Consider the following 12,316-nt stretch of genomic DNA (forward strand, 5'->3'; position numbering starts at 1 on the left):
ACACAGACACACACACAATGGACTTTTATTGATCCATAAGAAGAACTCAGTGACGCCATTTCCTGAAAAATGGATAGAACAGGAAATCATCATATTAACTAAAGTAAATGAAATGCAGAAATAAAAGTTCTTTCTCTCGTGGGTTCTAGAACTCTTTATAGGTACATAAAATCACTAATATATATTCACGTATATATACTATACATACATATACATATATGACATGAAAGCAAGAGGGAGACAGTAAACGAGCAGGCAGAGAAATGAAGAGAAAGCCTGAAGGGAGGAAATGGTAAGGGATGGATGTTTCACCATAACGTGACAAAGATTGTCTATATAAAACCAACAAGAGCCTAACTTGACTGTCATCTGAGAGGCTCCTTCGAGCACGGGATCAGGACAGATGCTGGGACTTGCAGCCAAGCCTGGGGCAGAGATCCTGGGGGGTCCTGTAGAAGTGTTGGGGGAAAGATGGAAGGACCTGGAGGGGACAGAAACTTCACAAGAAGACCAAAAGAGACAACTAACTCAGCCCCATGGGGCCGGGGCTATTTCTAACATGGACTCTGTTGCCTGCTTCTGGCTCACTTCCCCCTGGCAGCACAGCCTTGCATGGCCTCAGGGGAAGAGGACATGCTCAATCCTGATGTGAATTGATGTGCTGGGGAGGACTGATAAGGGGGAAGGGGGTCCCCTTTTCTGGGGGAAGGAGAGAAGGGGGAAGAAGGAAAGGGAGGGGAAGTGGGAGAAGAGGAGGGAGGGGCACCCTTGGGATGTAAAGTGAAGAAACTGAAAAAAAAATTATCCTTCAACCTCCCAGGACCCCCCCCAAAACAAAACAAAACAAACAAACAAACAAACAAAAACCAGAAACCAAACCAAACAAAGCACAGTGAATATACGCCCCTTCTCCCAAAATACTGAGCAGGTCCTTTGTGCCACCACTGGATGCAATGTTCTGTAAATATCTGTTGAGTCCAGCATGATTTGGTTCAGATGGTTGAATGAGCTGTCCATTGAGGAAAATGAGGTTAACCTCCCAATATTTGTGGACTAGAGCCCGCCTCCCCCTTGTAGAAAGACTACCTTCTGAACAATGAGGTGTTTCCTGAGTACTTCGCCGGTGTTTGCATAAAGACGCAGGTTTGCCGTTCCATCAACCTGTACTTGAATTATCTACCAGAGCTAATGTACTTCCCGTGTCACAGTGCATCTTCGGGACTTGTCCCACACAGAGGCCAACAGGTCCTCAGTTAGTTTATGAAACTAAGGTCAAAGAAGAGTTAAGTTCCAATGGTATTTTTATATCAAATGTTCCCCGTGTGAATTTCTACATAGTTAAATTCTATATAGTTTTATAATTTTATATAATTTATATAATTTTATATGGTTAAATCAAATATGAAATCTGTATGGGATTTCTTTACATGGCTTTTAGCATGTAGTTTTGTGTTTCTGTCATGAATCATTCTTAAAGAGAGAGATTCCAACTTGACTACATAGATTAGTACCACTTCTAGAGACTAAAAGGATATCCTTCCTGTTTGCAAGATAGTGTTTAGAGGCGGAGGCACGTGTTAGAGTTCCCTGGCACATTATATAAAAATATTGTATACTTTTTAGAAAACAGCTATGACACATAATACAACATGCAAAGAAACACTCTTTCCATCAAAGTGTTTTTATTTTAATTAGAGTGACATTATCAAGTACAGGAAAAGAGAAATTTAAGTAAGCATGTTCCTCAGTTCTATAATATCGTCTCCATAAGAAATAAAAAAAATTCAAATAGCTCATCCAACTGTTACACAAACCTGATGCATATCAAAACTCTATGACTAGCTCCCCGAGAGCAGTAAGTCGGGCCAGGAACAGCCACTTACGGAAGCTTGTGCAAACCCTGCACATTCCCAACGGGAGGAACAACCCACGGTACAGTTCAGTCAAAGAAAACAGTTGACGAAGAACTTGCAAAGAAAGCGCCCAGGGAAGCGTCTCCATGAAAGACAGCTGCTGAACGCAAGCAGCCCCGGTGCACATCCCTAGCAAAGGCGGGATCTCCACCTCCGCTTTGACGGAACCTCCAGAGGTGCGCACACATCCACCGGAGGACTTGCCAAGAGGGGAGTGTGTAGGCGATCGAAGCTTCTCACACACTGACGCGTTAGTCAAGAGCAAACGATTTCCGGTTTGTTTCTCCTCTGCTTCAGCTGGGAGTATGATCTGATGCTCACCCCAGAGGGCCAACAGGTTGGTTAAGGAGTCTGGAGATCGTCTCCCAGTCTGAGCATGCAAATTCAGTGATGATGATTTTGGGCGATTGTCTTCTGTCTAACAGAAGAGTAGCCAGGAGCAGTCACATTGTTAGGCGGCCGACTTGAAATGCTTTAGATTTCATGCTGGTTAAATCAATATTGCAATTTAAAAACATTGTTAGACTCAAAGTGTGCTTACTATAAAGCCCTGCCTGTTTCGGAAGCTCCCCTGCGACTGTATTGCTTAATTTTGGAGATAGCATAGTGTTTCCGAGGTATAAAATCTCCAGGTTTAAAGTTAACCAACCAATAGAGGTGGAAAATCCCTCAGGATGCAAATGATTTCACATGTCAAGAGAATTACCTTTAAACATGTTGATGACCCTGGGAAAGGGGGTATGAAAACAGCACCAAGAAAGACACGTTAGTAAGTTCTTTATTTTGGTACAGGTGAAAAGTGGCCACAAACAATCTTAAAACTGTAAGATAATATTTGTGCTTAACACTTGTAGGTTATCAGTTTATGTAGTAAAATACTTTCCAGCTGTGTAACTGAAGTTGTTTTTAGGGAACTTGTGAGGCTGAACTGTCAGTACATATGGCTCAGTAAATATTAAACACAAACTTCCAACCACAAGACTGTATATGTAATACATGTGTTCAAATGGTTTTTAGAATATTATCTAAAGAACTGCAGCATGCTTGCTAGATCTGGTTATTGCAAAGAGGCCACTGGTAAATATCTGTAGTCTCGACAAATGGCAATTCACACTAACTTTTTGTTTTCCATGCTTTTGTGTACTGCCTTTCATTAATAACTGAAGAAATTGACTCCGAGAAACTTTATGGGATTTGTGTCTTCTTATTATAGTCTGTTTTGATGTGCTTTTCATTTGGTCTCCAAGTTCACAGTTGCGTACGAGAAGACAACAATATCCCTTAGAAAGCACCTACTTAATTTATCATAAGGGAGGAAGAAGGAAAGAATAGTTAGGAACTGTTTAAGTCCTTAGCGAGTCCATATGGACTTTGAAAGCCACTGGCACATTTTGACGTAACTAACTTCTGTTAGAAAGCACACCACATATTTAAATACTTATTGCTACACCAACAACTTATTATGTGAGGAAATTTCCTGGTGATGCTTCTTAGCTTTCTCAGAATTCTCTCCGGCACAGAGCCGAAATTGATTTTAATTCCTGTTAGGAGAGACCATCATTTTGGGCTCACTCTGACTTCTGTTTCTGTTTATAATTATCACCTGAAATCAATATACTGGGCTTTTCATGAGCTACCAGACAGGCAGGTTACAAACTCAAACTGTGAGCACCTGCAATAGATCAGTCTCAGACTCCCTGGTTTGCTCTTGCTGCTTGGGTGATTGTGAAGCTCAGTGTGGCTGAGATCTACCATAATAGAACTTTCCTGGGGCTTCAGCTGCCAAGAAGGGCTAAAGTGTAGACACAGTGTTAAGAATCGCACCTTAGAGTTCCCTGGTTTAGAGTCAATTTCTTTATTGCTGAGAGAGGCAACACGTTCAGGCTCCGTGATAAAGCCAGAGGAACCCAGGCCTGCATGTGTCTAGTCACTGGGGTTTGTGATAAAGTGAGTGGCGTTCCATAGAACGTGATGAAAATTAAACCTCGTGTAGCTGATGAGTTAAGATAGCGAACAAAGAGGATGAAAGTACATCCCAAACATTATTTAAAAAATAAACATAAAATATTCCACAACACAATCTGAATTTAAATTCAGCAAAAGTAGTTATCCTCCCAAGTGCACTTTAAGCACCACAGCAAAATAAAAAGTTGCAAAAGTAAATCTTTATGCTTGCAGGCTTGTTATGGTCAAGCCAACACCCAGGCTTGTGTTACATTTTAGGCAGTTAGTCCTAAGTTCAGTGATGCCTACATCATTAGCACTCACTTTCGACAAGTCCATCAAGCCTGTAGCTGACTGCATGAGTCACACCATAGGTAACTACTGGAATTGAATTTGACAATTTTTTCTTGTAGATGCTCCTAGCTTTGTCTTGTCTTTCGGATAATTATTTTATTGCTGGGGCTACTTGTCTGGATTAGTGTTCTCTGTGTCCTCTTGGAGCTGCACTCACTTCAAATAAAATGATGAAGTCCCCTACATGATCCTGTTTAGTAAAATGCTAATATGATAGCTCTAGCTACATTGGTAAATAAAAACAGAAATAACTTCTTTTCCTGTTACCCGCAATTCCCCTCACTGAACAAATTTAATACAACAAATGCTACTTTTTAATTAACCTCTGCTGGCAATCTCCACATAGGGTTTTGGTTAACCTCTGAGAGAAGAGAAGAGGAAGAAAAAATGGGGGGTGAGGGGGGAGTACAGTCTCTGTTCTGAAGCCAGAAGAGAAAACACTGTGTATCTTCACACAGTAGATGTGTATAGACACGTGTGGAAAATAATTTAAGAGAAAGGGGAGAGGTTAAATCTGCTCGGCTTTTCTCACTCAAATAACCTCCACATCACTGGGCCTAATTCCCAGTCTCAGAAAGTATTTATTACCAGCACTAGAAAGAAGACGGCATTAAAAGAATAAGGATGGAATTTTGAAAAGCAGAGTTCCTACTTATTTGTGTAAGTAGTGCCATGTTTCTAGAGATAGACATTGCACAAAGTTAACTGCAAAATTAGGCATCGTGTAACATATAAATCGTCTACTTTTTGTGCTAAGGTAAATGTTTTTCATTTGTCAAAAGAGTGTCTTCGAGTATATGTCCTGTCTGTAGGGGAGGATGGATGTCCAGGTGTTTGCACACTAGTCACTAACATGCAAGAGTAACACAAGACAAACTTATAGCAAATTTGCATGTAACATGGTTATATGCATAATGAATAAATAAATGTGAAACAATGAACAAAGTTATTATGCCTGCCTCACAGAGAGGCTGAAATTTTGGAAAAACACAAATTAATTAAATGAAATATAATTTACAAAGATTATTTACAAAACAAAAAAAAAGTGCAAAGGCCAATGTCTGACTTAGCTGTCCACCGGACTCTTCTAGGTTTTAGACTCCTGCGAATTTGTTCACTTCTGAACAAACTGCCTCAGACACCATCTTGTGGACAAAAGGAGGTATATAATAAGCTTCTCAGGAGTGGGAGAGGCTGCAGAAACAGAAGAGCTAAATCAAATTGAGTGCCTAAGACACAGTCATAGAAATTACTTTGTAGGGTGAACAGCAAATGATAATTTGTATAGGAAGTATATCATGAAATAATTCCTTACGCTCTATAAGTAGGCAACATTTTGATTTTCAACTATATCTCGAAATACAAGCAAAAAGCACATAAGGAGGTTAAAGTCATTAAATCGAGGTGCGAAGTTGAAAAACTCAAGAGTGACCGTGTTTCCTTTGTGTTAGAAGCAACGGTCAATGTCTCCATCTGGAAAGAACAATGGACATGGGCACAAGCCGTTCTTTTTTTCGTTAGACTTTAAGAGCCAGAAAAAATTAGCTGAGTACAGGTCTTCTCTACATAGGAAGATTTCTACCTAGAACCGCTAACCGAACTGGCATAAAATTGAGGATGTTTGAACATCCTCATTTATGGAAGAAAAAAAAAACAGTTTTAATATTCTCATTGTGGCCTGTAATTATTTTGTATTTAAAATGTATCTGAAGTACAAATGAGAGAAAATTAATAATTCTTCTCCCTTGCTATAAACAACAGCTGAAGTAAACAGGTTTTTCTTTAATGAAACAAATGGTTATTTGGAGGGACATTTTTTATCCTACTTTGGGGACCAAATTATCCTTGTTTACTTTTATTAAAGGGTTGAGCACCTGCCAATCTCTTTGTTGTGTTAGCCAAACCAAGAATTCCTTGGAGCCCCTTACTATGAGCAGAGCTGAGGCAGAGGAAAAAGAAGTTGAAGATAAATAATAGTGGATTGAGGGTTTGTACCATGTGATCAGTCTCATCTTTCTAGTTACGTCAGATTAGGTGAAAATGAGCTTGAATTACAGTGACAGGCAACTTTTCAGTATGCATCATGTAACTTATCATATCCTCAACACTCCTCAAGTCATGTGAACAAATATATAAGTCCTTGAAACAGGAATAAGCCAGCCATACATTCACAGAAACTAGAAAAAGAAAGAGTAATAACTATACAATTTGTAAGAAAGGATTCTGTTCTGTGGAACTGAAGTGAATATAAAGTGAATATAATTTATAAAACAAGAAAATTAACTGCATCTTTTTATACAGATGAGTTGATCAACCAAAAAAGAAAAAAACTCCAAATAACTGATTGCCACCAGCCAAATGTTCATGAAAATACTAAAATTATAAAATAAATATTTTTGAATAAGCCAAAAGGATAAAGAACTGTTCAATTAATTATGAAAAATAATCTTTGAAAACATATAAAAGTCTTAGCTATACAGCAAATTCAAGTAAATTAATATGTGTCAGGTAAATTGTAAGTTTTCAGAAAATTCAACAAATTAAAAGCTCAAAATATACACATAGCACCAACTTTTTACCTTATGTACATTTTGGGGGGGTTAGATTACTGTTTGACTATGAAGATACATATGCAAGCATTTGCATATTCTGATTGTGTAAGTTTAAAACACAGCACCATGGCAGGTATTGCATACAAAAGAAAACAAAGGAATAAGCAATTTAAAGTTCAAGACACTGACAATAAATAAAGTAGACTTGGAAAAAAATAAATAAACTTGTATCGAAATATACAGCAGAACTTAATACGAAATACCTAAGAAGTTATTTGTATGCGCAGCCATGTTGACAGTACGTGGCCAGCAGCTCGTCTGTTTGTGATGGAAACCGGTTCAAATCACGGGTGCACTAGAAACCAACTCCGCCTTTTGTCAGGCGCGCTTCCCGGGAAAACTCCCTTCGCAGCTTTTCTAAACTCATTGTCTTCTTCAATTAACGGACAATAAAGCATCCTCCTGTCCTGTGGGATGTGTGCCGCCCCTTGAGGTGTGGACTCCTAGTTTCTGTGACTGCAGCGCTCTGGTGGCACGTGCTCGGCTTCCAGGGGACCCACCAGCGAGGTCTCAGCCACGCCCTGGTGCTCAGTATCCTTGGAATTCAGTTGTTTCTCCAAGCAGTGGACAGGCAGAGAGTGGAAAGCCACCATCCGGTAATTTAGCTAAGACCGCTGAGGTTTTGCTCCCTTTCAGAGCATCTGTTTCTCTCCCCCAGGGCTGAGGAGTGAACCTGGGACCGGCAGGATTGCTAGGCAAGCACTCCGCCGCTGAGCTAACCCCCAACCCCAGAGTCTCTGGCTTTCCTCTGCTGAGCTGGACCTTTCTGTAGTTTCCGAGAAAACAGTAATCTCCTTGGAAGCACGAGGACTTGAGGTACTCAACAGGCTTTTGCTGACACCCTGCCTTCACTTTCCAAGGTGAGGACTCTTCTTTTCCCGTCATTGCAGATCTTGTGCTTTGCTCTGATGGCAGGCCTGGGGAATCACAAAGCCAGAAAAGATAATGCCAGGCTACTAAAGCTTGCCAAACACCAAAGAGAGCCTGGTGCCTTCGCCACCAAGCACGTCTTCGGGAAAGCCACTTTCTGTTCACCGTCAGAGACTCACTCAACGGAGCTTAGGCTCAAATCGGTTCTTCCTTCTTCATGTAGCGTATGCTCGTGCCAATGAGGAGTGCTTCAAACTGAGCTCATTCCTAGGAAGTCAGAAATCATTTCAGTAGTTGGCTAGGAAGAATCTTGGTGCTCCCTGATAAAGAGGCCCTCACAGTTTTTTTTTAAATAAGTTAAAAGCCAATCTCTTATTGCATATTTTTCTGTATAAATAGAATGAATGTAGGACGGTATAAGACTTCTTATAAAAATCAGTCAGTAATGCACTATTTCAAACTCAAGTGAGCAGAAAGAAAATTCGAAGCAACGGCAATACATTTAAACGCCAAGAAAATATCAAGGTAAATTCGAAAAATGAAAATTCGGAAATCAAAGGCTAGTCATGTTGACGAGTTTACAAAGCGTATGTCGTCTGTGTACCAAATCCATCTCGTGTGATTTCTTCTGAAGAACCAGTGATGTGCTCTCTTCTGTTTTTTCCACAGGATACCACCGAGTACAACTCAGGGCCAGGGTAAAGCAAAACATACAGAGCGAGGCTGGGAAACATCTCAAAACAACGATTTCCAATCACTGTCGGAAGAAGACTCAGACGGTTGCTTTGGATGTCTGCTCTACGTCAGAAAAAAAGAAAGGAAGTAAAGCAGTCCAAAACCCGTAAGCCTTGAGAGCAAGGGGTTGTGAGTCCTGTATGGACAGCTCCGACGGCATGGAGGTCTCTCCAGAAACGTCTTCCTCTGCAGTGTTCATTTCCCGGCTGCCTGCTGGTGGGCAGGAGACCCAGGATAGAGACAGTCTTCTGGATTACATCTTCCGCTGGGTCCCGGAGGTCCCTGGGGGCCCGGGGCACCGGGTGAGCCTGGCAAACCCACTGCTGATGAAATAAAACACACCATGAGAGTGCAGGCCGCACGGGGCACTCGGGTGAACAGGTCCACAGGGAAGAAAGCGCCTATTTTGATAGGCCTGCGTGCCCAGAGAGGTAGCAAACCCATTACCTGAAGATCCAGGGAGACCTGGATTCCCTGGCAGCCCAATTCCAGGTTCACCTCTTTCCCCCTTCTGTCCTCGGTAGCCTGGGTGAGAGGTAAATAAAAGGAGACAGAAAGAAAGAGTGTTCAACACTAGCATGCACATGAAAGTACTGTTTGCTGAGTCCTGCTCTTTGGGCTGTTTCGTCATGCATCATGCATTAACATTTACTTCACATTTACTGTGCATTAAACATAAATGTAGGTTGGGTACAATAAATCACAGAAAAGCTGATAACTATGCAGCTAGTATGTAAAGTTATGACAAACCCTAAGCCTTCGATAGGGAGAATTTTTCTTCAAAAAAAAAAAAAACACAATAAAAATAAATCTTTAAAAATATATCTTAAGTACTTTGGGAATTTCTCAATCTCTTATATCCTAACGTAGATAAAATTTATGGTTCTCTACATTTGTAAATTGTCATAGTGAAGCATTTTATGTTGTTATCTTAACTGGTTTGATTATTTGGTGATGTTGAAATTATGAATGGTTTTTCCTTTTATTTCATTTACTTGGTTATTATTTATTAACTATTTTATTTAATTATTATTTATTAACTATTTCATTTGATTATTAACTATTTTATTTGATTATTTATTAACTATTTTATTTGATTATTTATTAACTATTTTATTTAATCTTGTCTCAACAAGACAAAATTCTTTCTATGTCTTTCTTCCCATTTCCTGCACCTAGACCCCTTGCTGGAATTTCTGCTGACGTGGGCTCACATACCTACCATAGACGTAAACACACTAGAGGAAGATCTGTAGCGCCAACATCCCACCATCACAAGCATGGTTTGTTGGAAGCGCATGCATCAGCAAGGTCCGCCATTCTCTATTGCACCCAGCCTGGTATTTATCTTTACTGTCTGACAGACGTGAAGTGGACAACGAATGTGTGGGGAACGAAGAAGCAGCGTAAACAGCGTGAACTCAGAAATAGTTCCAGCTTCTGGGGGCATTGCGTTCATATAGCCATACTCCAACCCCCTCACACACACATTATAGGGTGCTCAATTCCCCTCCATCTGCTCCACTGACAGGGTGCTGAGGCCTTCGGCCATTTTGACTCACAGCCATGACCTTCTCTTCCCAAAGGCCTCCCTGCTGACCTTCCCCCTCCTCATCTTCTGGAAGGGTCAGAGCTATCTGTGAACTATCAACTATCCTAAGAACCACTGGATTGAAAACAGAGAGAAAAGAGGTTTTCCTTGATTTAGAAGCTAATGATATCTACACTTTAAAAGCTCGGAAAGAAGAGCAATGACTGCTCCAGTCTATCCTATTAAAATTGATGGTGTGTGCGTAGACTAGATCCTCCTCCTCCTCCTCTTTCCTTTCTTACTGCTCTTCCTTCTATTAACTCTGCATGTGAGTTCTTTCTGAAGTGAGTGAGGCCTTTAAGTGTGGCATCCATTTCTCAAGGTTTTCGTCAATTCTTCTTTAAAAACACCAACCGCGTTTTGTAAAAATTCTTCCACCAGACCTCACCCAAGAAGCTGATGTTCATTAGAAAAGGTTGTGATCACTTATATAGTAGAACTCAGCAGGGTTATGTTTCTCGGGTTCATTCCTCTTGAAATGTGGCAATCTGGCCCTGTGCTGCAGACCCCTTCCGGGAGTGACAGAACACCGAGGAAGGGTTTCTCTCAGCACAGTGGGAAGGCAACTGTCACAGCTCCTCTGAAGGGCTAAAATAAATATTCTATAGAAATGCTTTTGACTCTTGGGAGTCTATGTGGATTGAAACAAAGTGGCTCCCTCAGAATCCTCCCTAATAAGCATTCACTGTCCTTTAAGAAGATTGGGTTATTGGAAGAACATCCACTAGTTTTCATTAGTAAGTCTTCATAGGAAAATGGCCTCCCTTGGGCATATTTCTAATGGCCTCATATCAATCCCCCTGCTTCTACAGTCTCCTGCTTTACAGAATAAGCAGAGGACACTTTATACGGTCTCATTTTTTTTTAATCCTTCTTTAAACATGTGAAGATAACAAATGTGATAAAAGGACCCCTTTCATGGTGCATTTTTCAAATTGCAACTTGATTTAAGCTAAAATGGATTTATTTCCTGAAAGGCATTGTTAAAAACCCATGCATCTTTTAGACCATTCCTAAGAGCATGAGCTATCTTCAGACAGAATTCCCTAGTGGCCAGTGTTCTCTGAGACGTAGCTCGGCAGACACATTCCCTGTCCCTGTCTGTGCTGTAATTTGCGCTTCATCCTTTTGATAAAACTCTATTGTCCTGGGCCACAATGAAGAGGGCTAACCCAGCCAACAGCTTTGAAGATTGACATGGCTGCTTTCTTCCTTCTTTTTAAATTGAAGAGAGAGGAGCACTGGAATCATATATATGGCTTCATCCCCTGAGAACTTCATATTTACTTAGTACTGGAGAAAACCTTCAATTTCTAATGCCCAGCCAGAGAAGAAGCAAAAATCAAACACCAGCAGCTGCCTTCTCATCTGGCTGCTCCTCCTTCTCTCTCACCTCTTTCTCTTATTCCCCTCCCCCTCTGCTCCCTTTTCCTTCTCTTCTTTCATGAGATTTTTATGTGGCTTTTAGGGTCATCAGTACAGTACGACTATAGACAAAATTCTTTTAAAATGAATCTCACTTTTTTTTGCAAATCTTTTTTTTTCTGCTGAATTTCTGGAAAATTTAACATTACAAAGAGCTGAAGTGTCAATCAACAGCTTATGGTCATGATATATGCTCTGTTGAAGCCCCAAAGGCTGAGGCAACAACTTGTGTGTTTGTCGTCAGAAACTCTGGTACAGAGCAGCAGGCTAAACCCCCAGAAATCCCTTGGACAGTGGAAGGTCATCTTTTGATCACTTGGCTCAGGAGCAAATATGAACCTTGTCTTGTAGGACCTCACTAATACTTAAAATTGCCTCTGACTGAGAATCTTCCAGGTGGGCCTTCCCAGCACGTGGGGTGGTGCTGGAGATAGGAGCTTGTGGGGGAAAGGTGACTGTGATCTGAACTCTGTTTTACTAGATCACTGCAATTTTCCATTTTGTGTGTTCTCTTGGACTACCAAGGTTGGAAGGATCCATCCAAAGTTTTCTCCTGGTATCAACAGGATTTACTCTTCCTGCGTTTTGAGCATCACATCTTCAGATGGCGTTGGAGGTCTCTCCAGTTCTCATACACTCTGGCTTCAGAAGAAAGCTGACAAATAAGAGCTAATAAGCACCTTCTATCAGGTGTGCATATACAGCAGGCTGCCTCTGATTCTACACGTTTCCCTTTCCTTCAGCTATGTCAGACTTCCTGACCTAAGAGAAGTGGAAGATGGGACTTTAGGAAAACTACAGTGATCTTGAAGTTGAGCATAGGGGCCAGATCTTATGATGACTCCCCATTTATCTTCATGGGAGTTGTGTCT

At 40.9% G+C, this 12,316-nt stretch overlaps 1 protein-coding gene across 2 annotated transcripts in view; it reads right to left on the bottom strand.

Annotated features, from left to right (window-relative positions):
• Positions 1-1,675: 1,675 nt before the first annotated feature.
• Col19a1 (collagen type XIX alpha 1 chain) overlaps positions 1,676-12,316 on the bottom strand; it is a 324,630-nt gene continuing 313,989 nt past the window's right edge. The window contains exons 49-50 of one of the 2 annotated variants that reach the window (XM_060369802.1): positions 8,876-8,953; positions 1,676-8,748 (exon numbers count right to left, since the gene is read on the bottom strand). In XM_060369802.1, the coding sequence (XP_060225785.1) occupies positions 8,624-8,748; positions 8,876-8,953 (203 nt within the window). In that variant the 3' untranslated portion in view covers positions 1,676-8,623. Of the gene's footprint in view, positions 8,752-8,875; positions 8,954-12,316 lie in introns of both variants that reach the window. The other variant, XM_060369801.1, reaches the window with a different exon arrangement.

This window comes from Meriones unguiculatus, chromosome 16, assembly GCF_030254825.1.
Source record: "Meriones unguiculatus strain TT.TT164.6M chromosome 16, Bangor_MerUng_6.1, whole genome shotgun sequence".
NCBI lineage: Eukaryota > Metazoa > Chordata > Mammalia > Rodentia > Muridae > Meriones > Meriones unguiculatus.